The 27,970-nt window shown below is 46.2% G+C and overlaps 1 protein-coding gene across 2 annotated transcripts in view; it reads left to right on the plus strand.

The window, feature by feature from the left end:
- The window catches only part of SND1 (staphylococcal nuclease and tudor domain containing 1), a 423,196-nt gene that overhangs the window by 309,937 nt on the left and 85,289 nt on the right, over positions 1-27,970 (plus strand). For both annotated transcript variants that reach the window (XM_042923831.1, XM_042923837.1), the window contains one exon: positions 15,838-15,947. In XM_042923831.1, coding sequence (XP_042779765.1) covers positions 15,838-15,947 — 110 coding nt within the window. The remainder of the gene's footprint in view (positions 1-15,837; positions 15,948-27,970) is intronic.

Consider the following 27,970-nt stretch of genomic DNA (forward strand, 5'->3'; position numbering starts at 1 on the left):
GGATGGCTATCTGAGATGGAAAGGGCCTTCTTTCCCCCACTGCATCCACAGTTGTAGAGCCAAAGAATTCCTTGCACCGGGAAATCTAATTGCCTTCTGACCCAGTGGGATCCATTTGGGCTGGAGGACATCTAGGCCCTTGCTAGACCGCAGAGAGTCCCCAGAAAGAAAGAACCCTATCCATAACTGTCCACTTTGTTTCATATTTTTAGAAGACATACAATTATTTTAATGACAAAAACTATGGAAACGAAAGTGTAGTTACATAAGTGGCGATCACAAAGTATACAGCTTCCCAGAGTCCACAAAATTCTCTACAAAGACGTGCACCTTGACATATTTCTTTTGATTTAGGTACCTCACCACAAGCCTGATCTACCCCAGCACTGGGCACAACGGGAAGATGTGGAGGGGAGCACTACTTGCAGCTGGGGCGGGGGTGGGGGCGAGAAAGGAGAGATCCGCTCCCCCAAGGAGCCAGTAACCATAAGACTTCAGCTGATGGCGTCTCCTTCCTCTTGTGATGCTGGACGAGACCTGCCTGGCGGGGAATGGGGCTGGGGAGTGGTGGAGAGGAACAAGAAACAAGTGAGGAGGCACGAATAAGCCAGCACCTGGGGAAGTTTTCAGGTTGGTGAAAGGGAGCTGGCAAGCAGCCTAGCGCTTTGGATGAGACGTGCAGGCCATGAGGCGGAAGGGGGGCTCCTCTCTCCTTATTCCCGGGAATGAAACTGCATTCTCCTGTGTGCTGTGCCGAGGGCTCCACCCATTCCTGTCTCTGGGCACTGCCACAGAAGACACTCCCCCTGAGTGTACGTGTGCCCGTTGGTGGGTGCAGCCCCAGTGTCCTTCTCCCCACAAAGACCAGTTTCTGATCTGGGCCCCGTCACAACAGATGCTCTCTCCTGCCATAGGCTCGGACACGTGCGCTCAACCCTCGGAGACGGCCCCTGCTGTTTCTTCGCTGCTACCCCCTCAGTCTGCCTTCCTCCTCTCCCCCTTTCCAGCCCCACCCCCTGCCCTCTTTCCGTGAGCCAGTGAGCACACGCGAGTGCACACACACGGCACAGACACGCGCGCCCTGGGTTGTGGCGGCACCGGGAGTCACCATCCGGCAATGTGCTCGACTGCGAGCAGTGTTCGGGAAGTTTAGAGCCCCGTCCCTCCCTCAACACTCGACCCCGCCTTCCTCACCTGTCACGCCCTTACTGCCAATCACGACGTTTGGCAAGCTTCTCGTCCAGGGACCTGTGCGGCCCTTCAGTTGTGCAGTAAGCAGCACACCACAGCAGCTCTCTTCTCCCTTGAAGACGGGCACAGCCTGATGAGGCAGGTTACTATCTCCCATTCGGCTGCAACAGATCAGGAAGCTTGTCTGTCGGGTACCTGGTTTTCCCTCTCGCTGCCCTCCCTTCTCGCCCGCTTTTCAACTGAAGCTTTGCATCCAGCATCCCAGTTCAAATCCTGGTGCTTTGGTGTCCTGTTGCCACACTGAGACGGGAGCTGAAAAGCCTCAATTCAATGCAAGTCGTGCATTCACCGTCCCACTGGCCACGGTGATGACCGAAAGAGTCATTTCTGCAGCGTCGCATCAGTGGGAAGTAAAGGATACAGAAATCCTGTTCTTTCCCTTGGGTCTCCCAAACAGGGAAAATAATCACTTCAGTAGGACACTCTCCCTGAATTCGGCAAAGTGGATTCTAGGCAGGGTTTGGATCTGCTGTTCCTTTTTATCCCCGAGAGCCCGGTGAATGAGAGAAGGAAATGAATAGACTGCTTGTCACAATACCACCAGGGTCTCCACAGCGCCTGGGGCTGCTGCTGAGAGACAGAGAATGGAAATGGGCTGGAATGGAGGCCGTGGCGGCAGGCGGCCTTCCATGGGCCAGGCTCCACCTCTCCCACACGGTCCCTCGAGGGCTTCCCTTCTCCCTCAGCCCAGGGATTCCTCCCGCACCAATGGAGCTGTCGGCACTGCTGCAGCGTCCTGCCCGGAGCAAAAGTCCACTTCTGCCTGCTCACGGGGAGGCAGGGCTGGTACGTGGGCTGTCCACACCCCTCCCCAGTCAATCCCACAAAGGCAGAGGTCACACTCCAAAGGTGGCTCTCGAGAGCGTGTAAGAAGAGACATCCCCACCGCACGTGCCCCACCACCCCGTCAAAATTTTAATTAAGTCAACTAGAAAGACATTTCCTGTTTGACAACACCCTTAATATTACCTGGATTAAAAGAGGGAAGCGAGGGGGCGCCTGGGTGGCGCAGTCGGTTAAGCGTCCGACTTCAGCCAGGTCACGATCTCGCGGTCCGTGAGTTCGAGCCCCGCGTCAGGCTCTGGGCTGATGGCTCGGAGCCTGGAGCCTGTTTCCGATTCTGTGTCTCCCTCTCTCTCTGCCCCTCCCCCGTTCATGCTCTGTCTCTCTCTGTCCCAAAAATAAATAAAAAACGTTGAAAAAAAAAATTAAAAAAAAAAAAAAAAAAAAAGAGGGAAGCGAGTAGAAGGGTAGGAAATCAAAACCCGTGTCTTGTGAGGACCTTGCAGTGTTTAGCCTGGAGGAAATAAGACAGAGGAACTAGAGGTATTGTCTTCACATATTTGAGGGGCTGTTGAGTGGGTCATGGATGTTTTCTGTGGTCCCAAGGAATTGGGCCAGATTTTAGGCCTGGAATGTCAAGATTGTGGAGTTCTGATTTTATAATAAACTACAGGAAGCCACTGGCAGAGTTCTGAGCAGCATATTATGCTTTAGGAAGAGTGATTTGCTAGCTATGTGTAGGAAGAGTCTGTGTAGGGCAAAATGGAAAGCAGGCAGACAGATCAGAAGATTCTTGCCTGGAAGTGACAGGAGCCTGAACGAGCAGAGTTACATTGACGATGGAGAAGGTTCCTTGGACTGAACAACAACCTTGGAGGTGAAGTTCATGGAATTGCCAAGAGGTAGCAGTTGCTGAGTTATATAGTGAAAGGGACAAATCTAAGATAGGTGAGGTTTTTAGAACAGGAGGACAATAGTAACAAAACCAGAAGGAGACAAGGGGAGAAGAGGAAGAGGAGTTTGGTTTTAGACATGCTGAATTCCAGATATTGGCAGGACCCTCCCAGGGAACATGTCTGTGAAACATTTGGGATTGGGTCTGTGGCTTAGAGGATAATTCGTGGGTTCTGCAGGATCACAATGATGGAGAACGTGAAAATAGATGGGCCTTCCAAGAGATAGTGCAGAGCATAAAAAGAAGGGACAGCAGAAGACAAGACAGGCAGCCCAGAGAGCTAGGACACCAGTCGAGAGAAGCAAAGCCAGGAAATAGTTGCACTACAGGACCATTGCACGGTGTTGAATGCCATGTAGAGATCTAGTAGGGCTCCCACCGAGAAGAGATTATTAGATTTGTGAGTGAGGAGGTTACTTTTCCAAGTAGTTTTAGTAGAAAGATAAAGTCTGAGTACAAAATCATAGGAGCGAAGGCTTTCTGTACAAGGAGTGTAATAGTGCGAGTATATTGTCAGCGAGTGGAGAGAGAAGCCATTGTGGGAAGGAACAAAGAATGGCAAGTCTGGAAATTTCAAGTTTTGTGCTTGTGGGGTGTATGTTTTGAATGGGGAAATCTGAGTCTGGGGGAGGAGAGTGGGAATAAAGAGGAAAGATCTCACGTACAGGAGTGGGGCATTCCTAGAATGAGGTGCAGGAAAGGAAGATTGAGGGCCTACACCTGTGGTTAATGCCACCTGCCTCAGCCACTCTCCTTTGAGCCACGTTTCCTTTCCTTTTGCCTGCTCTGTTGCATGACCGTAGGCTTTGTTAGGTATTGTTTTTATTACTTAGGGTATTCTTTCACTGTCACCTACACTGATGTTCTAGTTCTGGGAAGTTGATCTCTGCCTTGGGTAGATTTTCTTTTAACCAGCATACAGCTTCCCTTTAAGCAGGAATTGGCAGACTTTCTCCATAAAGGGCCATGTAGTAAATGTTTTAGGCTTTCTGGGCCAGATAGTCTCTCTCACAAATATTCAACTCACTGTTGTACCATGAAAGAAGCCATAGACAACAAATGAGCGTGGCCATGTTCCAGTAAAATTTCATTTATGGAGACTGAAATTTAAATTTCATGTAATTTTCACATGTCACAATTTTTTTTTAACCATTCAAAAAATGTAAAAACCATTCTTAAGCTCATGAGTTGTACAAAAGTAGGCAGCGGGCTGGATTTAGTCTACAGGAAGTTGTCTGCTGACCTCTTTTATGTTATACTAATCAAAAACAACAACAACAACAAAAACCATTCTTCACCCACAGCCTGGAATTTAAGATACTTTTCTGGATAGAATGTATTTGTATGTCAGGATCAGCCTATGCTCTTGAAGAATCTTGATCTTTCAGAATTCCTTTTCCTTTTTGCTTCTTTTTATTTATTTTTACCTTACCTCAGTAAGGTAAAGGGCTCTTAGAGATTCTCTGCTTTCAAGAGTTTTATTCATTCTCATTGGTCTGGGGGTCTTAGTATTCCTGACACTAGCTGATTTCTTTTTCTCCAGTTCTGCTAGCTGAGTGTACTAACCTCTAGACATTTGGATTTCACTTGCCTCAGGAGGAGAAGCTCAGAACAATTTTCTGTGAGTGAAGGCTCAAGAAGGGCAATAGTTTGGAAGCACACTCCACACATTCTCAGAAGCATTTTGTTCAAATAACACAACACAACTTGGTTTAGAAAGTCACTCTAAATTTATTCAAGTAAGTAGCTTTTACATTTGGCTGCCAGGTGTGTGTCAGGATACCTTCTGGAAGCTTGTACTTGCAAGATCCACGTGGGTATTTCCTGTGGCTTTCTCCCCACCCTGTAGCTATTCTCTATCAGCCTGGACAGTACATTCAAATTCTCTTCTTTAGGTATTAACATGGAACTTAAGAGACCAAGATTAGAATTCTTCATTGCCAAAAATGAAAGGGGGAAAAAATACATCTAAGTTTTATTTGATTCAAAGATAAAGATACATGTTTAAAATAAGTCAGGAAAAGCAAAAGTTGAGGTTCTCATAGAAACCAACTCCTCCTCGTTGCTCAGACATGGGGTTTATGCTCATTGGGTGCTGTCTCCATGGTGCCACGGTGTTACATAAAAGCTTGAGCCATGTTGATTTCTTGTCATCGGAAAGACCATCGTGGCCCTTGCTTTTGACCTCCAGTGCTTTTTCTTTGTAATGTCCGTATGAGGCTGTTGTGTTGATATGGATACTGATGAGAAACTCAAGGGGACAGTTGGGGGTCGGCACAGTTCTTTCCTATGCCCGCTTGTTTCATTGCTTTCTGAGTTGATGGCAATATTATTGCAGCTACTGCTTATAGCAAACCCAAAACAAATATGTGTATTGGGAAGCAGACAGCCTGCCGTCTCCAACCTGCCCCCCCCCCCTTTCCAAACACCCCCAGAGACAGCCTGGCTAGATTGCTGACAGCCATGCTCTTGGGATGCCCCGGGGAGGGAAAGGCCTTGTTAACCAGTGAGAGTTCTTCCTCCCTTTAAAAATCATTGTTTTCAGATCCTGCTCTGCAATGGGAAGAATTCTGAAAGGTTGTTCTGATGCTGGCCAAATTGTTATCTACTGCACGAGCTCCGTCTGAATTTTTTTTTTTTTTTCCCTTTTGGAAGTAGTTCTTTGGTGTCTAAACTTAATGATAAATAAAGCTTGGTGAAGCCAGTTCACCATGGACTGAGCACCAGAAATCCAATAGAAGGCCTCTAAGCCACTTGTTCCTTGTCTCCTCCTTGGAAGTGGGCAGTGGTTTAGCATTTAACACTCATTCGCCTTAAAATCCTAGAAATGATATTCGATTTCCTTATGAACTCACCAAGTGTTCTGCATAGGACATTGTTATAACAGGTTTGTGGCATCTATTTCTGTTAGGTTTAACCTGTTTGGCATTCATTTAGCAAAACAGTTATTGAGTAGCTCCTCTATTCCAGATGCTGGGTGTACACAGAGAACTGGCATTTACCATACCTCAAATAATCGTTGAGTGGGGATCCACCATTAACAGGCTAACAACAGCTAGAGATGAGACCTCAGAAGTCAGCCCTGTCCTTGTGGTATCATACCCATGACTTGTATCAGAGAAATTTAAGGCACGTTTAAAGCCAAGCACTGTACAATAGTCCCTCTTTATCCACAGAGGAATTGTTCCACAACCCCCAGTGGATGCTTGAAAAACGCTGGTCGAACCAAACTCTATATATACTATGGTTTTTTTCCTTTACATACATATCTATGATAAACTTTAGTATGTAAATTAGGCACAGTAGGAGATTTACAACAGCAATAAAATAGAACAATTATAACAATATTCTATAATAAAAGTTATGTGCACATGGTCTCAGAATACCTTATTGTACTATACTCACGCTTGTGATGATGTGAGATAATAAAATGCCTACACGGTAAGATGAGTTAGGGTGAATGATGCAGGCACTGTGACGTAACGTTAGGCTACTGGTGACCTGACAGTACCGCAGAAGTGGGGTCACCTGCTTCTGGGCTGCATTGGACCATGGGTAACTGGAACCACAGAAAGTGGAACCAGGTGGTGGGGAGACTACTGTACCTCTTTTCTGCAGGTGCCTCTCCTTCACCCCCTTCCTTTCTTCAAAGGAAGTCGCAGTTCCCATCGCCTTATGAAGGAAGACTGGGTCATATTGCTTCTCTTCCCAATTAACTTCAGTTTCTCGTCTTTCAACAAATGCATCACACATTACCAAATCAGAGCAGCCCAATAAAAGTCTACCTTAACAGTCGGAATTATGAACTAAAAACAGCTTCAGTCTCAGCTCTTAACCGGTTCTGAGTCCCTGACTACAATTACCTGAGGAGTTGGATCTCTTTAATTAGGATCCCTTCATTCTTCTTTTATCCTTTATTCTGATCACTGAAAGAGCTTTAGCAGTGACATATTCCAAAATTGGCCCACAAGATGCTGCCTCCCCGGAGGTAATAACATAGCAGTTTAGAGAACAAGGGAGAGAAGAAAGAATTTGAGACAATACAAAATCCTTATTTTATTTCTGACCCTTTCAATACAAATCGAGGCCTCCTATCATGTAGAACTAACTCTTAGGAACTGGTCTACGATTTGCCTTGCTTTGGGGCCATTTTAGGAAATGGAGGACCAGCTGGCCCTAATGGGATGGTTTGCAGTTCTCAGTTGTTAACTGATTCATGGACAGCATTTGCAGTTTGAGGTCTCCAAATTAATTCTGATTTAAACCTTATGAGAGAGAACTCAGATAAGCTTCTGGTGCATGAGATGTGTTACATTTCTGAGAACTAACAATGTGGTGTGCTAATTTGGTTTTATACGTATATGCAGGTGATAACCACGTTCCTTAAAATTAGGCAGATGGCCTGTCTGCCTCAGCATTTTGTGCCATTGGTGTGAGAGTTCTGGATTTTGTTCTTGATGCTTAGGGAAGAAACAGCTGTCTAAACTTTGTTAACACCAAAGAATATTTGGTTTGGTTTGGTTTTGAAATTGACTTGAACACAGTTAAGTGTTCCTTTTCTTAGGCTATATAAGGAGACTTATTCTCTGTACATAGTGGGGTTTTTTAATTTGTGTTTTGGTTTTTGGTGGGGGCGGGGAAGGCTGGCAGGGCAAAGTATAGAAATGGAACTAATTGAATCCGGGGGTAAAAATCTCTACTGAGAGTCTGTGAATTATAAATTGGCTTGTAAATTGGCTAGCTGCAGCAGCAGGAACTCAGGCAAAGGTATTGGAGTGCAGTCAGTGTGACAGGAAGCTTATTTTGGTGTTCTTTCTGTGCCTTGCCTTGTCCTTGACGTTTACTCCAGGGGACTGTGTATTTAAAAAGGGAGACGTGTCTACAGTTTCCATCTGGGAAACGTTTACAGCATTCTTACCTAGGGTCTTAAAGGTGAAGGATGAAGGTGTCCTGCTAGATGAGATAGTGTAGTCTTCTGTCCCTTTCCCACCTGTCTGTCACCCGGCTCTGTGCTCAGCTCCACTTAAGCTGTCAGCCAGGCAGGTGGCACATACTAGCAGATAAAGCCAGTTTTTGTTCTGAAAGTCCCACCAGGACAACCATTTTATCAGGTTTGATCAACAAAAGAAAATGTGTTGGAATTTCAGGGAGGGGTGCCTGGGTGGCTCAGTCGGTTGAACATCCAACTTTGGCTTGGGTCATGATCTCAGAGTTCATGGGTTCGAGGCCCACATCATGCTCTATGCTGACAGCTCAGAGCCTGGAGCCTGCTTCAGATTCTGTGTCTCCCTTGCTCTCTGCCCCTCCCCTGCTTGCTCGCTCTCTCTCTCTCTCTCTCTCTCAAAAATAAACATTTAAAAACATTTTAATTTCAGGGAGCAGCATTTAAAGCAGAGATATTTAAATTTGAATATTATTCAAGAAATCATTCCCAAAATATAGAAAATAAAATAACAGTTCCCTGGGCTGGGCTGCTTTCTCATAAGTAGAAGGATGGGCTTAGTAGCCACATTTCAGTTTCAGGGTCAAATAACAGCATTTCCATTTCAATTGGGAAACTTATTTATAACCCACTAGTCATCCCCACGCTTGGTTTTTCTGATATTTTGTCCAGATTTCTCTTTCTCCTAATAATTACACCCCCCGTCTTCAAACTAAGCATTTTCCCTCCTTTCTCGTGTTTACACCTTTCAAATATTTGCAGATTGTTATCCTGTCACCCTCTTAGTCACCACTTAGCTGAACTGTACAGATTTAGCACCTTTTATCTTCCCTTTGAAGGCAGGCCTCCCCGCCCCTGAGTCATTTTCCACTGCTCCCTTGAAATGTGCTCCAGTTTTCTGTATTTCCATGTGGCCACAGAGCTTCCTCCGGCTGAACGTGGGGTTATCAGTGGGGATGTTTCCCTCCTTTGTTGTATCGGAAACTGAACATCTTTGCGGTGCCCCGTCCTCAAGTCTTGCTGGCATTGCCGGTCCGCGCTGACCTCCTCCTCTGTTTCAGCTGCGTCCCAAGTGTGCCAATCCAAAGACCAGCAGGGTAGATGCGTGTAGCTGTGCTTGCCTTTTTTCCTCGAAGTGTTATGTAACCTTGGGAAAGTGGGATGTATGCAGTCAGGGATTCCTTCGGCCCTTCTCCTGGTATTTGTATAATGTCTACATTAACCCTGCCAGTTCATTAGCCATTTCCTTTTCTGTGTATTTAGTTTTTTTTCAGGAGTGTTTTCACTAATATTCATTTAGTCAACATTTGCTGAGGATCTCCAGTGCCACTGTGTGCTATAGCTGGTGTATTGGATGCGGGAGAGAATAAAGTCTGAATGACAATAGTACCCAGTCTAAGAAGCGATTTAGTTTTAGTTTTATTCGGGTTGCCAATACCAGGTTCTCACGTAGGCTTGCTCATGGTTGCAGTAAAGGGAGAGCAGATTTCTGGGAATATCTGTGAAAATCTAACGGGATGTAAGCTAAGGCCCAGGATCCTGTCAGATCCTGGAATCTGGAAGGTGACTGTGGGTCTGAGGTTGCCCCAGGCACTCAACAGTAGCTCTCCAGTGGTAGTGCTCCAGTGTCCCCTCTGCATAGATTGCCTCCTTCCTCTGGCTCCTGATGGGCCTGTGTTGTGCACACTGCTGGATTCAAATTCCAGAAAGAGAATCTTACTGGCTCACCTATAGCTCCCGTTTCTATTTGGACAGAGCCTTTTCTCCTCTGCCAACCTGACTGTAGATTGGCCACCCCTGAATCGTGTACAGCAGCAACTCTTTTCTCCCCCCAGCCCCCTGTCAGTCCCCCACTCTCAGCTCTGACCTCCATCCCCAATTTGCAGTGAGGGGAGGGGACAGACACCCGGAACAAGGGCTAGGAAACGTAGTTGCCTGATGCCTTAGCAAGGGACTTGACATGGTGAGCCCCGCGATCGGCTTGTCCAGCACATTCTACCAACAGTCTCCCAGACACACATGTGTCTGCCTAGCACAGTCCAGTTACCACATGCTGTTTCTTAACAGTATGTAGCCTGGTAGGTTTAATAGGAAATTCAGTCACCAGTAACATACCTTGCACGATGATAGACAAATACAATGTTTTCATGCTGGTAATTAAGCGTGATTGGCCCAAAGTCTGTCTTTTTCATCATTGAGCCCTCCGCTTCCAGCACAGTGCCTAGCCCGGCGCAGGCACTGATACGTATTTGTGAAATGGAAGGAGGGACCATCTGCTGAGTGAACTGTGGCATTTTTAAGTATCGTAAGTAGGCGGACGGGAAAGAGTATGTCTGCGTGCCTCTGGAGCCCTCCCTCAGTAACGTCCGGCGCAGCAGTGAGCACACTGGACGGGAAGTGAGTACCGTTGACTAATCCTTCCAATTGGTTATTGTTTCCTCTAGAGTTTTGTTTCCTTTAGCTAATCCCTGGTCTCTTGTTTGCTGGACAAAGTGCCATTGGGAAGCTGTCACTTCTAGCCAAGGCAGATTGCCACACACTTCCCTTTAGCTCCCAATAAAGGTAAAAGCAAACACACTTTGAGCCCAGAGGCTTAATTGTCATAAAACTCACCTACAATGTTAAATATTCAGAGCGATACATGACTCTCACATAGCCATCAATAGAATCTCTCATATAGCCATTATCGTATCACTAACAAGAATTTGTACTTCTTGTTCCAAAGCTGACTGACCAAAGTGTTTGTGTTAATTGACCTAGTTAGTCAATGTCTCTGAATGTATAATTTCTTTTTAATAGAATGCTCTATAGCCCGGCATTTTACATTTGAAAGGGGGCATCCTGAACTCCAGAAGTCAAGTCTCGGGTGAGGAATCTCAGAAGGGCTCAGTCAAAATTGCAGGATTTCATCGCCAGGGGAGACCTCAGAGCTCCTTTATTTCATAGAGACCATGAAGCCCCAAAAGGTTTCATACTTCGTCACTGGCAGAGCAGAAACCAGAACCATGGTATGCTCATAGCTAGTGATGCATTTTATCTTCCTAAACCATACAAAATCAGGCACATCCTCTTTTTTATTTTAAATAGTCTTGGGCAACCATCATATCCCAGAAAGCTTAAAAAAGATATGAAAAATAATGGGTTTTTAGCTATAGGCAGATAGGTCTGTGGGGCTTAAAAGAGGTCAAGGAGCCATATGGATAAGAAGGGTGTGTGTCTTATCTGTCCTTCACGGACATCAGCCAAAAAGCCCCACAGGTTACAGTATCTTTCTTCACTCTGGCACACCCCATTGTCGGCAAAGAAAATGTTTTAAGAATGTTTGGGAATTTTTTCATATCTTTGTGTGTTTTTTTTTTTTAAACCAAATATTTTTGTTTTTTGAATGACTTGTGAGTGTCAGGAGTCAGTTTGGCAGTTAACCTGTACCTGCGGCATTTGAAGCACAGCAAAGTTTATATGTTCTTATCAGCAGGCAGGCAGCGCTGCACCAGTGCATTGTCAGAAAAAGCAGCTAGTAGCAGTAATATGCACAATCCAGAATTACGGGCACTTTCTCACCTGGCTAGGGAGAAGTTCTGGAACTCCAGTGATATATCATTTCATACGTCCAGTCTTGGGAGATCTCCATTGCTATGTGGCTCAGTGGCTGCAGCCCGGGGTTTGCCTTCCGAGAACCCAACTTTCCTTCCCTTGATCTGTTTTCTTTAATTCTTTTTCCTTCTTTTCTTTCTTTCCCTTTTCTTTCCTTTTTCTCTCTTCTTCTCCCCCCTCCTTCCTTCCCTCCCTCCCCACCGTATTGGTAACAGAGGAACACCAGGTACACCAGCCCCGTCATGCAATCTTTGTTTGAATAAAGGTGCAGCATGGACGGGGTTTACTTATTGGCCAGGCTCTTAGGAAAAGAGGGCCGGGCAGAGCGCTTCCTGCTGGCAGCGTGTCTTTACCTGGTATTCAGCAGCAACAGCTGTCTTTCTGGGTTTAGAATATTAACACTTGTTTGGTTTCCTCTCTGTTGGTGGATAGCATATTTTTTGCCCTATTCCTTTTTCCCTTGGGACACAAAAGCAAGTCCAGAAACTGATAAATAAACATTCAGCATAGCCTTTGAACTCTTGCTGAGGGCCCTGACCCACTAGAGGCTTAATTCAATGTCATAACCATCATTTTTTCTCTTTAATGAAACAGAACAGAAAGACCATTGTTTTGTGGAAACTTTGTTATATAAAAGTGTATATACCCATATGTAAATGTATATATGGGCCCTAATAAAATTAAAAGCTAGAAAACACTCAGCTGCACAGTTCTTTACAAGCAGAAGTAGATTCTGCCTCTCCCTTCTCAGTCCCTGTTGTGACATCCTTCCTAGCCACCCCCTCCATCCCCCCAAGTCTAGCAATTCCCCTGCCCCTGAGTGTGGAAGCCACTACTATGGCGGCCCCGGTGCCAAGCACCCCTCTGCCTTACGTCCAGACACCAGCTGTGCCTGGACTTCCTGACCCTGCTCAACAAGAAATGGAGGACACCAGGGGCACCTGGGTGGCTCAGTTGGTTGAGCGTCCGACTTCGGCTCAGGTCATGATCTCGCGGTTTGTGAGTTCGAGCCCCGCGTCGGGCTCTGTGCTGACAGCTCAGAGCCTGGAGCCTGCTTTGGATTCTGTGTCTCCCTCTCTCTACCCCTTCCCTGTTCATTCTCTGTCTCTCAAAAGTGAATAAACGTTAAAAAACATTAAAAAAAAAAGAAAGAAAGAAATGGCGGACCCCAGGCCCCAGACTCCTGCCTAGTCTCCGTGACAGGTTGTAATGCTCTCTAGTTACAGTGGTAGTGAACTCCAAAACTGGGCTTTGTCTCGATAGTTTAGCATCTGCCAATTCGGGGTTCATATAACCACTTAGTAGCTTTCAGGCCGTAGTGATTTCAGGCCTTAGATCTATTCACAGATAGCAGGTACTCAGTAAAATATTCATTTAACACCTCTCTTTTCCTCTTAGCTCTCATACCTAGGTTCCCACTTCCATTGGATATGTTTTTAAGATACAATGTCTCCCTGTCAGTCCTGAGCTGAGATGTGACCGAGCTGAGACGGGTTTTGACTGAGAAGGGGTTACTTCAGAGGAGCCCAGTCAGAGAGAAGTGGGAGAACGCCCAGAAGAAAAGGAAATCAATGATAAAAGCAGAGATAATACTCTTGTTCTCAGGCAACTTTTCTGTTCCCTCCTTTCTTTTACCTACCTGCCCGATGGGAATTAATGTGCATTGATGTGTTTACTTTTTCCCCACTTAACAAGGTGTAGGGAGACCACTTACTTCTGCTTCTTCCTCTTGAAGAACTGGATGGAGCCAGGCTGCTGGCAGCTGGGGGAACAGATGAGAAAGGCCCTTCTTTGCCTCTGAATCTGCTTGGAGTGGCTGAGTTTTGGTCACCACAGGCCCAAGGGTCTCTCTCTCCTGAAAGACATTTTGACTCCATTTCTGCTCGACTTGAAGGCTTGTTGAGCCATCTTGTTTTCTGGATTTAATCACTTGGTGGTCTCCCAGAAATCAGAGAGGACTACTGGGATCTCTAGATTTCTTGAGATTTCTGAATACCAAGGTCGTGACATCAGAGTAGAGTAGGTACATCTGCTCAAACAGTGAGACCAGGAAATCTTCTGTGCCTTTTTCGTGCAGTCTTTCCCCCAATTCCTGCCACCCAGTAAGTGTCCCAGCCTCCTCCCGGTTCCGGTCCCCAGTTCATAACCACCCCACCAACAGCACTCAGCACAGCCCCCCACCCAAATGGCTGCTAAGGGTCAGAAGCGTACTGGAAACGTATTTTAGCATTATTCCTGTTTTGCAGCAAAGCCTTATCTATGGGTCTGTGGCCAGAAAGTTCAATAGAATTGTTTATTTCTCTCTCTCTGACAATTCTGTTCTTGCTTAATTTGCAGATAGAAAATGAAAAGTGATTTTGCCTGTTGATGCTGTAGAAACCATGGGCTGACTTTCATTCAGTTTTACTCTAGCCCCATCTCTCCCTTCTGGGTTACGTCTCAGGCTCTTTGGCTCTGAGTTTATTGGTCTCTTTTACCAAAAAATCAGTTCCACTTTTCCCACACAGCCTGGCACTGAAGTGCCCAGAACGAGGCAGCCCTAGAGATCTCACCCATGAGATGCTCGGGTAGGGCCTTCAGCTGTCCCATCCTTGCACAGCTGGGCGAGTGGCCTGGCCACCAGCCCAAGCCGTTGTCCTGCTGCAGTTGCTATCCTTCTGCTGCTCTCCCTCTCTGGTGTTTCCTTTGATGTGATGTATTCCTTTTGTGAGGCCTCAAGGCTTGGAGGGAAAGCTCTGTTCTTGAGCTTCTGAAAACCCGAGATATAAACTATTCCCTTTCCTCTGAGCTTCATGACCTTGAATCTGTACTGTGGCCAGAAACATGAGCCGCCACCTGGCTTCGTCCATAAGAGACGCATGTTCTGTCCCAGCAGTGGGGGCCCCTTTGCCCAAAGGCTTCCTGGCAAGTGTGTGCAGTTGCCTAGACACCTTGCTTCTTTGCCTCCTGTGCCAAATCTCTTGTACCGGCACCCAAGGCCATTTGGAAAATGCCTTGGGAGGTAACGCCTCCCAATTCTGCCTTATTGCAGCAGGAGAGACCAGCAGTGATTCAGAGACCTGGGCATAGATGCATCCTCCGCCATATTTTGATCATTTCCTTTTATTCTGTCTCTAGCCTACTTCAACGTTTTGTCTCACAATTACAGTTGCAGTACGAATTTTTTGGAAATACTGTGTAAGTAACTCAGATATCTAAATGTGACGTATCTCATGGTCTATCACTGATGACCACTGTCAGTGATCTAACACTGATGATCACTGTTGCAAAATGAATGACTGAATCAAAGAGAGAAAGAAAAGGCAATCTGAGTTGGTTAGTGAGCACCCGTGTTGTATAAAAGACCATCTTTGGATATAAAGAAGTGTGAAGAATGGGATCCTCAGGGATCTTATAGGCTAGGTATGGAGTGAAAGACAGCTGAGGTTATGAGCGTGGTGATTGCTATAAATAGTAATAATAATATTAATAATAATGGTAAAACCATAAGAGTTAAAATGTATTCTACTTCTCCATAGGCCAGGCATTGTGCCCCTACATGTTTTTACATACATAATCTCTCCTAGTTCACACAACAACCATGGGAGGCAGATACATTATTCTACCGGTTTTACAAATAGAACAACTGAGGCTTTGAGTGGTTCAGCAGCTTGGCTAAGGTCACAAAGCGAATACGTGATAGAATTAGGATGTGAATCCAGGTCTGTCTGGTTCCAGACACCTAATACTTCATCAGTATTCTGTTTTTTCTGTTACTCATTCTGAATGAAAAACTGATGGTACTATTGTCCAGAATATAGCCAGAGGACAGCAGGGGAAGCTTATGAAGAGAAAAATGACACCGAGTTAACACTTGTGAAATTTGACGTGAAAGCCAGATAGTAAAGAGAAAATGTCTAGGAGTCCACTGGAATGACTCTCAGAAGGCAGAGTGGCTGGGGATAGCAGTACGATTTAGGTGAGAGAGCCATTTAGATAAGCGATGGTGAAGCCGGTGAGACCTTGGGACTGTAAGGGGGTGCATCCCACATCCGGGTGTGCCTGTGCTCCCCACACGTCTTATTTGGAACTCCCCAGGTCTCTTGCTGATTCCCAGATGCTATGGCCGGGAGCTCACCTCCCCTGCCCCCTCTAATCACCGCTGCCCTGGTGATGTTTGGGTTTTCCCTCTACAGCATCTTATCTCTGATGTGATGGCATTCTGATCTAAGTCCTGCCCTGTCGAAAGTGTCAGGGCGGTGTCCCATCCTTGCTGGACACTAGGCCGACCAGGCCCCTTTTCATCACAGATTCTCCTTTTCTCCTGACACAGGCATCGAATGCCCCAGAGGAGCCCGAAACCTCCCAGGCTTGGTGCAAGAGGGAGAGCCTTTCAGTGAGGAAGCCACACTTTTCACCAAGGAGCTGGTGCTGCAGCGAGAGGTGGGACATCTTACGGTTGCTTCTTGTGTGAAGAGGGGTGAGAAAACGGGGCTCCCTTGGTCTCGTGCTTTCCTGCCACGTCAGAGATGAGTCTGACATTTTTCTGGTGCTCGGCCTTCCTCATCCACCATCCATTCTGTGTCTGCCCACATCCTGCTTCCTTGAGCCCTGCGTCATTGGCCAGCCACCCCCAGACAGCCCCCCGCCACCGGTGTCCTGGGATTGTGTGCTGAAACACCAAGCCGGCCTAGGCAGCATCCTGAGGCAGAGGGCTTACGGCTCTGTAGCCCTCCTCCTTGGCGAATCAGCCCGCGCTGCCTGCCTCCAGCTGGATTTAGAAGCTTGACTAACCCTGTCAGGGGCCAATTTTCTTTGAACATTTATTTGTATCTTTGAGTAATTGCATTTTATGTAGCGGGTTTTCTGACTTAATTTAATTGTATTTCTGTTTCTGCCCGTTGGCCTGGCTCTTGCAGGCGGGAGTTAGGCTTCTCATCTGCTGCGGTGTCCATCTACCTGCTAATTTTTATCAAGTCATAGTCAACTGATACATCTTCTTTCCAGGAGTATTGCAGTCATTCATCCTGCTAGGTGGGCACAAGAAAGGAACAGTGGGGGAGTGTGCTGGGCTCAGGCTGAGGATTTCAGATCTGCCTTTGTCCTCATTTCTTTTACAATCAAACCCATAGGGTCCCGTTAGCTTTCATGCAATATCATGATATGCAAGAGCTAAAAGATTATGGGGTCCTAGAGGTTAGCTCGCTCGTGGGGCTTTGTAGATCCTTGAGATCAGACGTGTGGGCTTGGGGATGTTTCTCATTTGGATTTGAATCGCCAGTGAGTATATTGGGTACTAGAGGCACAAGAGAGCAGGCTAGCCCAGGATGCTGTGTGGGACTGCCCAGACCTGTAGAAAACCACCTCTTTGACTTCTGGCTGAACGACACTATTTGTTTTTGGTTGCCACCTCTTGGGGATTTTTTTTAGCACTTACCTTTCCATTTTGTGAAAGAAAATGGGGTGGCAAAAGGAATCCTGAATTCTTAGTTCAACATAGATGGGTTCCATTTCCCAAAATGAACTGCAACAACCTGGGCATTGCATAGGCTGTGCTGGCCGTCTGTATAGTGGGGCGGGGGCAGGAGTGCCGGACCCCTTCATGCCTCCTCAGTCTCACACTGACCCGTTTATTTGTGCTGAGATGCATTCATGTTTGTGAAGAAGAAATCCTCATGCAGAGTGCCTTCCCCCTTCCCCTCTATTTTGTAACTGCCCAGTGTAGTTTGAATTCTTGTCGGTTAAAGATAAGCCCCTGCAGGAAAAGTATTTTAAAAATCCAAATAGTCCAGTTGTCTATCAGAAGCTGTTGCAATTTGGAGCACAGTAATTAGGTAGACGGGGCAAATATTTTGGAATTTCCTCTGGGTGGACCTTTGGGGAATGACCTACAGAGCAGCTCTGTGACGGGAAAAACAGGTCCACCCAAGGTCTGCGACTTAAAGTCATCACAGAAGTAGCCGCGACAGACATCCGGTGGTCGTGCTTTGGACGGAGTGAGGAAAGGCCCTCGTGGGGTTCTCTGAGACTTTTCGTTTGTAACGTCCTCGTCACTTCCTAGCTGCGCCACATTTCTGTGTCGCCCTCCCCGTTGGTCACCGTTGTCCTCCCCTGTTGTTTCACGGCTCCTGAAGTTTCTTTCCCTTTCTTTTTCAACTCTCATTTCCCCAGCCACTTTTCTTCTGATCCCATTTTCTGGCCCGCTGGTGCCATCCAAAGAGCACAAGGGGTCAGAGAGAATACTGGCCACTAAGTGGAATGAGTGGGCCGAAAGCTCTTTTATTCTCTTAGTATCGTGACCTTACCTTTGTCTGTACATTTGCTGGTATTTGATTGTTGAAAAAAGATAAATTTTCCCCCATCTTCTTTGATATCCCTGACATGTGAGTTTGCAGATCTTGGTCTAATCCAGATTTGATATGTGGCTTTCTTGGTTGTAGCACCCCAGTTTTGCAGAGCCCTAAGTCGGGAGTCTCTTGATAAAGAAACTTTCTGCGTTTTCTTAGCTGCTTATATGACTGCCCGGCCTGACTGTTTTGAAAGGTCTTTCCAGAGGGAAGAGGAGTATGGCTTAAACTCAGGACAGCTTGAAGTTTTAACTAAAGGAACCGGTTTTAACCTGTTCCCTTGGGCATTTCCCTTCATATCACACGTGTAAACTGTTTTCTTGACAGTGTAGGAGTGAAGAGTGGTTTTTGTTTTGTTCTAAGTCGCTTTTACCTGTATTTTTATTCCATACATTGTCCTGGGCACATGTCTCTTTGCCTCTTCCTTCCACCCCACTTGGATCTAGGAAAGCCTGATGGATTGGCATTCCTGGATGTGGAGATCCCTCCCGCCCTGAGGAGGAAGCACCGTGCCGCTGTACGGATGCCTGAGTGTGCATTCACAGCCTCTCACCTCACGTAGCTCTTACCTTCAGGGCAGCCTCCACAGCACCCCATTCCACTCCAGGTGCTCTTCGGGAGCCAAGCCGCTGTTGTGATGGCCGCGGTTGGACAGGCTTTTGGTACCTTGTGCCAATCCCCTTGGTAATCAGACTTGGTCAGGTAATCAGGTATTGGCGATGATGTGATCGTCCTTGACCCTGCCCCATCCCTCCCCTTTATGTTTTTCTTTTTCTTATCTTAGTTTTGACCGGGATCTCTCTACCCTCTGCCTCGTTTTCACAGTTACTATAAACTGGCAGAATCCAATAGGAAGGGAGAAACACACAGATTTCATGATTTCACAGCACATCCCAGGCCCCCACAACGGCATGTCCGTCGAGTTAGACTCACATGCATAAACCTGTAAACTGACTGGAGAAGGACGTGTAGTGGGGGAGAGACTATAACGGGCACGCCCCTAGGTCAGCCCACCTGCCAGGGAGCAGACAGAAAGCTGAGGTGCAGGTGCCTGACTCCCTGCTTACGAAATACATTGTCTTGGCTTTGGGTGGCCAGAGCACAAATTGCTACGTGCCTCTCCGTTTGGGGGGAAGAGAGAGTTGTAGTCTTTCTGTCCCATAGCCTCATGTGGAGCTTGCCAGAGTCTCACACAAGTCTCTTCTCTACATTTCAGATGGCCCCCATTATCTGGACACCCGATAGCCGTTCTTTCCTTTAGTGTGTTTTACGGTGACACCAGTTAGCACAGAGCTACTGACATTCCTGGCCACCACTCAGCTCCATCTTCCTGTCTTTCCGGTCACCTTTCATTGTATTTCTTCTTTTTTTTCCCATTTTTCTACGTGCTCCTTCTCCTTAGCCATCGGTTCCCATTGTCTTTTGTTCCTTCCCCTGAGCTAGGAGTCTGGGAGGACTGTTCCAGGTCAGTGGTCTGGGTGTTCTGACATTCTTGCTCCCGGGCAAGAAGAAGAGCAGTTTAGACACCAGCTTGTTACTGGACTTTTTGTGGCCAAAGCAGCCAAGGAACTCTGAAAGCACGTCACACTTAGAGGAAATCCAGGTAGCTCAACAGTTCTTCCTCAGCCTGACTCAGTATATAGCAGGGGTGGGCAAAGTCGGCCCACTGCCAGTTTTCATGAATAAAGTGCTACTGAAACATTGCCACACTGTGGCTCCTCTCATACTCTAACAGCAGAGTTGAGTAGTTACGACAGAGGCCATGTAGCTCACAAAATCTTAAATATTTACTTATCTGTCTTTTTAGCACAAGAAGTGTGCTGACCCTTGCTGTACAGAGTATGCTGAGTTGGTTGGTTTTTTACCTTGTTGTAGCCTGAAAATGACAATTTACTCTCAACATCCCCTGCCTTTGAGGCTGGGCTACTTCTGGGCCACCCAATGTGAGGTCATCGTGTCCCTTGCTGTAGTTGTGACTGTGATCTATATGAGGGCTGTGTCCCACTGCATGGCATGAGCTGGTGATACTCTTTGTGCCCCCGCCCATACAGCTGCCTCTTTCAGGCAATTCCCTGCCACCCTGCCAAGGACAGGAAGATCTGGTGAATTGTGCCCATCGCTAGCATCTTCCCAGAAGTAGTGGTGAGACAGAGCGTTAGGGAATGGGTAGATAACTGGCTTCAATTTCCTGTTTCTGCACTCCAGGTATCATGTGGTTCTGGGAAAGTGGTTCTTTCCTGCCTTGGTATTCCTGTCTAAAACACTGATCTCACAATCCAAAGCCTTCGTCTTCCCTTTGAGACCCTTCCTGTGAATAAATAGTCATCTGGGATCTCTTCACACCTCGCCAGAAGGCCAGCTAGCCAGCATTCACTCACTGACCAGCCGCTGCCTGTACAGTAACGTGGTCGCTGTCAGGAAAACCTGCGCTCTTAGAGAAGGGGCTCTGAGGTATTAAAAGAGATCAGTGCCACAATTTAACCCTCTTCACAGTTCCAGGCTATAAGAGGTACATTTCCCTGGGGCAGGATGTGGGATGTATAGAGGTTTGGTGATCATTTCCAAGACCTTTCTCAGTGACCCCTTTGTCCTCCTGAGATCTCAGAAATTACCCTTTGCTGCTGCCTGGAAAATGTCCTCATGCTGGACAGCCTGAGCCGAAAACTGGCTGATTCCCTGACCTATTTCCCTTCTTCCTGCTGGCATCGAAAGGGAGGATGCCCCCCTGGGGAGCTCCTGCTGCAGCTTGCAGTGGCCAGGGCGTAGTCCTAGATCCCCTCTCTCCCACTACCCCCCTGCTTTTTTGTAAACAGAGATGCACAAAAGCCTCACAAGCAACTGGTGCTGTCCGAAGAACATGTATTTACATTTCAGAGGAATGTGGACTTGGCAGTGAATATTGGTGCGTATTTATGGAGAGATGTGCGTCTGGGAGAGAAAACTTAGAATAAAAGGAAAATTATTTCTTGTTTTTTTGTTTTTAGTGCCAAATGTGCTGCATCTTGTCTGAGAAAGATAATAATTGGTCTAAGCAGTTTCCCGTTGATTGAAACTGTTTCTGCACATTTCCCTCACAGTGCTGTGGTATATGCTCACACCCTTCCTGTTCCCGTCTGTCAGTGCGGGTCCCTTCCTGGCCAGGAGACACACGGGAGGGGGAACAGTAGCAAAGTTAGATCTCTGGATCAAAGCACTAACGATAGTTCAAGCCACGGGGAAACCCAGAAGGGCAAAGGACACCTGGTGCGGGTAAGGCCAATGAAACACTGCTCACAGACTCTCCCTGGGTCCCGTAACTCTCACTGAGCCACGACTAGTCACCTGCCGGGAAGGTGAGCCAGCTGTCTACCAACGTTTCACTTACTTGCAAAGGACACCCTATTCTAGATGATGTCTGCCACTGCCCAGGGAAGAAGGAATGCAGTAAGGTCACCTTTCTAAACTGCTCTCTTCCCTGTGACGTGTTAAAGGCTGTTGGAAGCTAAGGCTTTACTTTTCCCTCCCCACACACTCTTAATGGTTCATCACCCACCAGTGTTTTTTCAGTTTGTTTTCCGTTTAAGGCTATTTTCTCTGAAGAGGGCTCAGGTAAGGACCTCCTATCTTAATAATGATCAGGTTTTCCATTTATATAGTGTTTTCTAGTGTAAAAGTGCTTACACATGCAATGTTTCATTTTAATCTCAAAGCAAACCTACATGAGAAATATTATCTCAGTTTCCCAGTTCAGGAAACTGACATGCACAGTGATCTGCCTCTGTTCACAGAGCTTGTTGTAGAGCAGATACCAACACCCAAATGTCTGCATTCCAAATCGGGTGCTTTTTCTTCCCCAGATTTTGCCCATTTTTCTATTAGAATGTGGTCATTCTTTTAGCAGTATTATATCATTTCTCAACCCTCAAATATCTGGAGCTAATTAATTTATGAAGGACTTCCCTAAAGGTCCAGCAGTTAAACTAAGAGTTCATCTTCAGTAAAGAACCACTGAGTCTGATTCTGGATGCTCACAGGACTCCAGAGGGATCTGAGGGATTTGCTGTGGCCACACCTTCCCAAAATATTTATTCTCTTCTTGTCACAGTTTTTACAGCTTTTGGTTGCCTGATCCTGCTTCATCTGTTGTTTGACTTCTGCGGGCCTTCCTTTTTTAAATAATGATTCCTCTCTGGTGTCTCTTGCTCCATTTCTGCTGGATCATATATAATCCATATTCCTATTTCTAATCTCTCTTAAGACACAGATCTAAGTAAGTCCCTCACTTATAAATCTATGCTTCCCCACTGCCTCTGGGCTAAAGTCTCATTTCCTTAGTTGACATACAGCCTTGATTACCTCCCCAGCTCCATGTCTCATCACTACTCGTTTCACTGACCTTCCTGTACTCACAGTTCCCGGTACACACCTTCCCGTTTCATCTCTCACATTCTTTAGATAGACCCAAGCTCCCCACCCTGTAGATCAACCATCCTCCTTCTTTGATTTCTTGTTCGTACCTACCTGTCCTTCAAGATAAACCTTCTCTGGGAGGCTTTGCCTTGGTCTCCCAGACTGGCTGAGATGCCCTTCCTTTGGTCCCCACAGCATCCTGTGCACACATCTGTCCTTCACTGACCGATGTTGTTGAAAGGATCTGCCTGTGTGTTAAGTCTCCGCACTAGATTCTAAGCTTCTCAAGGACAGGATCCATGCTTTTGTCTTTGTGGTCTTTGTACTTTGCCTGGCGTACAAGAGATACTTAATAGATTCGTTAAGTCAACTATTATATATGTTGTCCTTTATAGTTCTTTGGGAAAGCTCTTTAAGGTCACCATTTGTGGATCAGGGAGGAAGCCTTGAGTATTAAGGCTGGACACATAGCTGCTAATTCAGGAGCTTCTCATTGAAAAAGTGCATTGCCAAGCCTGACTCTGCTTACGAGGGGACCCTGACATTCCTTGGTCTCCCTGGCAGTCCCACCAGGATACTTAAAGGTAATGAGATAATGATGTGTGAGTGTTTTGAAAAACGTCCAGTGTTCAAATTGAAGTCATTAGTGCCCCTGTATCATTCTCCCAGGAGGCTACTCGTCTCTTCCCCTCCCTGTATATTTTCCATCCTTTGCTTTTGTGGATCAAACTATTAAGTGAGATGATGGGTTTATTTTGAAGTTCCAGTCAACAAATTCCTGTTCAGTGATATGCTGTAAGCACCACGTGAATACCAGGCTCTTACCTGCCCACTTACAGCCTCTTCATTTCTGGGCTCGTGGCCCTTGCCAGGTATTTCTAAAAGCCCTAGAAGGAAAGCCCTCGATTCCCATTCCAGCCCCTAAATGAAAATGGCATCACAATGAGAAGAGATGAGGGAAAAATGAAGAGTGGGGGATCCTGTCACATTGCCCTGTTTTTCCCTTCCCTGGCTGCTAGGTCTCCCCTATCAGCTTTTCTACCCGTCGGGTAGCCGGTCACCAGTAGCCTTCCGAAGCTAGCTCAGCAGCATGTGCTGATAGGTGCCAGCAGTGTGCTGGCTCCGGTGGGATTCCTCTCTGCAGAGCTGCTGGCTCAGCTGGGCTGTTGTCTGTTTCCCTATTCTTCTGCTTAGAACTTTCATAGCCAGTCAAGCATAGAATTGCATCCATTCTTCTGAAATAGCTGCTGGGCCTAATTTGTCATTGGCTTGGCCAAGATCCTATTACCTGTAATTATGTCATACAGGCTGACTGGCAAAGTTTGCAGGCCTCACTGCCCTCCCGAGACCAGTGTTCACATCCCAGCCTGGCTGTTGGGAGTGGGGAGAGAACAAAATGGAGTCAGATTTAGGGCCACAAGAGATTTGGCCTCCTTGGGACATGTAGGAACATCTCAAGGATAGAATTCCATCTCAGGGAAGAAAATCCTTTTCGGTGGAGGGATTCTTCCTTTCCCCGGGGAATTGGTCCTTACTAACTACTATACTCTTCCTTAAGAGATTTTGAGGTTTCCTCTGCCGGTTCAATTTGTTCTTACCAGTAAAAGGAAATAGGAAGTATAGCCCTTAGACCTGACAGACTCTGTTTCCCCCAGAAGCAAGTGCCTTGTCATTGCCAAGGCACCTTTACTTTACTTCTAACCCCCGCCACTCTGAGAGTAAAGATTTTGTAAAAGGCTCAAACATGACTTCCTCTTACATCTTTCCACTAGAATGGTCCCCAGTACTTACTTTGAACTTCATCTAAATTGAACCTGGAAGTGAGTATAGTGGGCACTGATTGCCACTGGAGAGTGTATTTATTGGTTCGCTACAAGATTATCACTACAAACACAAGGTCATGAAAATCCTTCAAACCAAGCTTCGCTAAGCTCCTGCCACCTATGGTATTCAATACTATCTGCCTATCTGACATAAAATTCTTTATGAGCCATCCCTGTGGATGACAGCTATTGCCAGGCACATCCTGGTCTACCTTCTGTATAGCTATGTAGAGCCTGTGACCCAGAACAAATGGAAAAATTCTGTCAGGAGGGAAGAGATTTCTGGACTCCTCATAGGTGGATTATGCTAGGAGAGCTGGGTGCCATTTATTTTAATTTGGATGTATCATATGCCCCTAGTAATAACTCCTGGTTTGTCTTACCTCTTCAATCATCCTGAATTTTCACTGCTTCTTGAGCTTTGGCAAGGGTTCTCTTTAAAAAAGAAAAAAAAGGAAGCTAATATTCTTAGTATAATAACAAAGGCTGAAGAAAAACAGCTCCAAATTTTTGTTTTTCAGATGAAATCCCTTATTTATGAAGTCTGTCCATTTCCTTCTGGGAGCCTAATTTGGAAAATAATTCTGTCTTCTGACTAGCAGATCATATTTACTTTCCACACTAAAGATGACCTCATGCAGACCTGCTCACTCTCTGTTTCCAGAAGAACTTCACATGGGACCCCAACACATTGGCCAGCACCCACGTGGACTTGAATGTGAGCTTTCATGCTGGCATGTTTGGGGATCTTCAGGCATCATGTCTCCCTTTTCAATCCTAACCGTTCTCAGACACACCCACTGCCTGAACGTTACTATCTTCTCCTTGGAATTATATAATGCAACTGATAATCTTTTTAGAACACAGCCCTTACTATACAATAGCTGGGCTGTCAAAGCTGCGAGCAAGGAGTAAGCAGATTGTACATTTCATTTGCTCTCCAGGTAATAGTAACTCTCTGGTGTCTCACGTGTGACTCCTCCAAGGACACAGTGGTGACTGTTCTAGTGGATGAGCCAACCTTAACCCTGCCCTCTTCTTATCGATAGCACGCCCACCTCTTGTGTCTGTTGCCAAGGACTAGACGAGATCTTCTGTGTTCCAAATCTGGCTTTATTGATGAACTTCCCTCTTGCCACTCCACCTGTGACAGTTTCTGGTCAGCTGAACTTAAATGGATTTTGAAAATGAAAGTGACCAATGGTCTGTTAGGAAATGCTGTGGTGCATGAAATAAGATTATGAACAAGCTTGAGAATTAACAGCAGATACCCTAACCTGGTCTAAACAACATGTGTCACTTACTCAGGAAAGATAAGTTCATTCTTAGACCCATATGCAGAACATTTAAGGACATCTTTCCTTTTCCGGTCACTTAAAAACTCTTGTCAGTAACATGTGCGGAATCAGACCTGCGTTCTTGTTCCAACCTCACCATTTACTGAATGACCTTGGACATGATCCTTAGCTTCTCTAAATCCAGGGCAATCTCAGTGCATAATAGAATTCAACAGAATGGTGCCCCTTGGGTTGTACAACAGTCCTGCTAACCCAGCTGCCTCACCTACAACAAAGGTACCTTCTCTGTAGGGTGATTGTAGAAATAATGTATACATGTGAAATTCCCAACACTGGTGCCCTGGTGAATAGTAAATACTTGGTTAACAACAGCTTGTCATCATTTTTATCATGAATGAAAATTCTCTCGGAGTTTAGCTAAAATCTAGGATTAGAACTTCAGCGTGTGTGGATAAACCACGATATGAAGAGTAGGGAGGTAGGCAGGTCACAGGCATGTGTGTTGGGAACAGCATTCATATTAGAATCAGCAAAGAACAAAGGTTAGTCTTCTCCAGTGCTCTTTACACTCCAGTCCCATGTATTTAAGCTAGTAGTGGCACGTAAGCATGCTCCCCCTGTCTAGCACCCATGGCAGATGTTTCTGGTCACAGGGCTGCTCTGGCTCAGGGCTCAGAATCTGCTCAAAACAGGGTTCCTAGGAGCTACTACCAGTTGAGTGGATTTGGTACTCGCACCGATACCTATTGGCCATTCTTGTTCCAAGCTCTCAAAAATTGTCTGAGTACCATCGGGGGTTGGGGGGGGAGGGGAGGGTGGGGCTGGTTGGCTCAGTCAGTTAAGTGTCCAGCTCTTGATTTCAGCTCAGGTCGTGATCTTGCCATTCGTGAGATCAAGCCTGGCATCAGGCTCTGCACTGGCAGCATGGAGCCTACTTGGGATTTTCTCTCTCTCTCTCTCTCTCTCCCCGCCCCTTCTCGCCCTTCCTCCCTCCCTCTCCCTATCCTTCCTGCACTTGCTCTCTCAAAATAAACAAACATTAAAAAAAAAAAAAAAGTTTTTAAAATAAATAAATAAATACCATCTGGGGTTAGCCAGTCATTTTTCTATGAAGATTGAGGAAACAGGGTCTTTTGCCTCTGCTTCTGCATGGTCCTACACTTGGGAAGCTCTTCTTTCTAGGCAGTGTCACATTGAGTGGAAAAGTAAAGGTCTGGAGGTAATGCCGACAGAGTCCTAACCTATGCACAGAGCCTCTTCTAGACTTAACTATGGACAGATAAGGCCAAACATCACCAAGAGCCAGGAAGCCAAGATTCTACACATACCTCACAGATATCTAAGAAATAACGGCTTAAGTATCTTTGCCATGCAGTTGAACTGCCACACGGGTATTTAGAGGATGTTCTGCCAATACTCAGGGCTCTCTGTGACTTACACAGGACTTCTGACCTTGCTCATTTCCTGATGTCACTGTGACCTGAAAATAAGGAATATAGGGATGACCTCTCTAGATCGTAGCTGGCCCAGGCTTCCCTGTCCTCTGATGGAATAGCATTTGCTCTTTTTTGTCCCCTTACCACCTTACCATGGCCACAGCAGTCTACAATTGCCATAGGTTTATCTTTGATCTGTATTAAATTGGAGAGTTGGAGGATAGTGGAGTGCCAGGCAGGAGCTCTAAAGAGAGATCTAGGTGTTAACCAGGATTGAAAAGGACCAGAAAAGGACCCAAGATGAATCCCTTGGGACAGTCACTGCAGCAAGAACAAAAGCTGTCTATTGAGCCAGGAATGAAGAGTTGAAAGGAAACAGCTTCACTGTGCCATTTTTCTTTCCAGGTTAGCATAATGCCTCCCTCTTCTCCCTTTGCCTTCTCTCGATGCAGTGGAATCCTATCTAGTGGTACCAGAAGACGGTCTTGGCATTGAATGCACAGCTAGAAGTGGAGATTTTGCAGGTAAAACCCAACAGGTGCCTCCTCCACTACCAGTACCCTGTATAAGCCACTTCACATGTCTCTACAGTGCTGGTGGTTGGTGCTGGATGCTATTACCTCTGGTTAAATAAATCTAAAACTACCGACCCAGGATTTTTATAGCAATGCTGCAACCCTATATGAGGAAATGCAACAAATAGTCCATTACCGCTGATTGGATATGGATTTTTGGCCTGGCCACTTGCCACTCGGTAATTTTAGAATAGGGTCACTTTCGGAATTGGAAGATTCCTTGTAGGAGGGTACTGGTATTTGCTAAATAGTGTTTCTTATCTTCGTGCCTTCTCACCACCATGCTCCCACCTCCCGAGTGTAGGGCCAGTCTCTCTGTCTGCTTGGCAGAGACGGCCACAGCTCATCCTTCATCAGTTTACAGGGCTGCAGACGTGGCCATTTCCAAACGCCCAGGGTGCACTTAACCACTTCCTCCTTCTAATATCAGCACTTCCACTCTAAACACATCAGCAGCTTTGTAACTTGCATTTTATTTTGCTCTACGTTTTGGCCCTTCAGGTTATTTGTGGGAGGAAGGTGAGGGGACCGGCAAAATGTGTTGTCGCAGATTTCAGAATTACACAATTACACCCTGAGTCATTGTCTCTGGAGAATC

This window comes from Panthera leo, chromosome A2, assembly GCF_018350215.1.
Source record: "Panthera leo isolate Ple1 chromosome A2, P.leo_Ple1_pat1.1, whole genome shotgun sequence".
In the NCBI taxonomy this organism is placed as follows: domain Eukaryota; kingdom Metazoa; phylum Chordata; class Mammalia; order Carnivora; family Felidae; genus Panthera; species Panthera leo.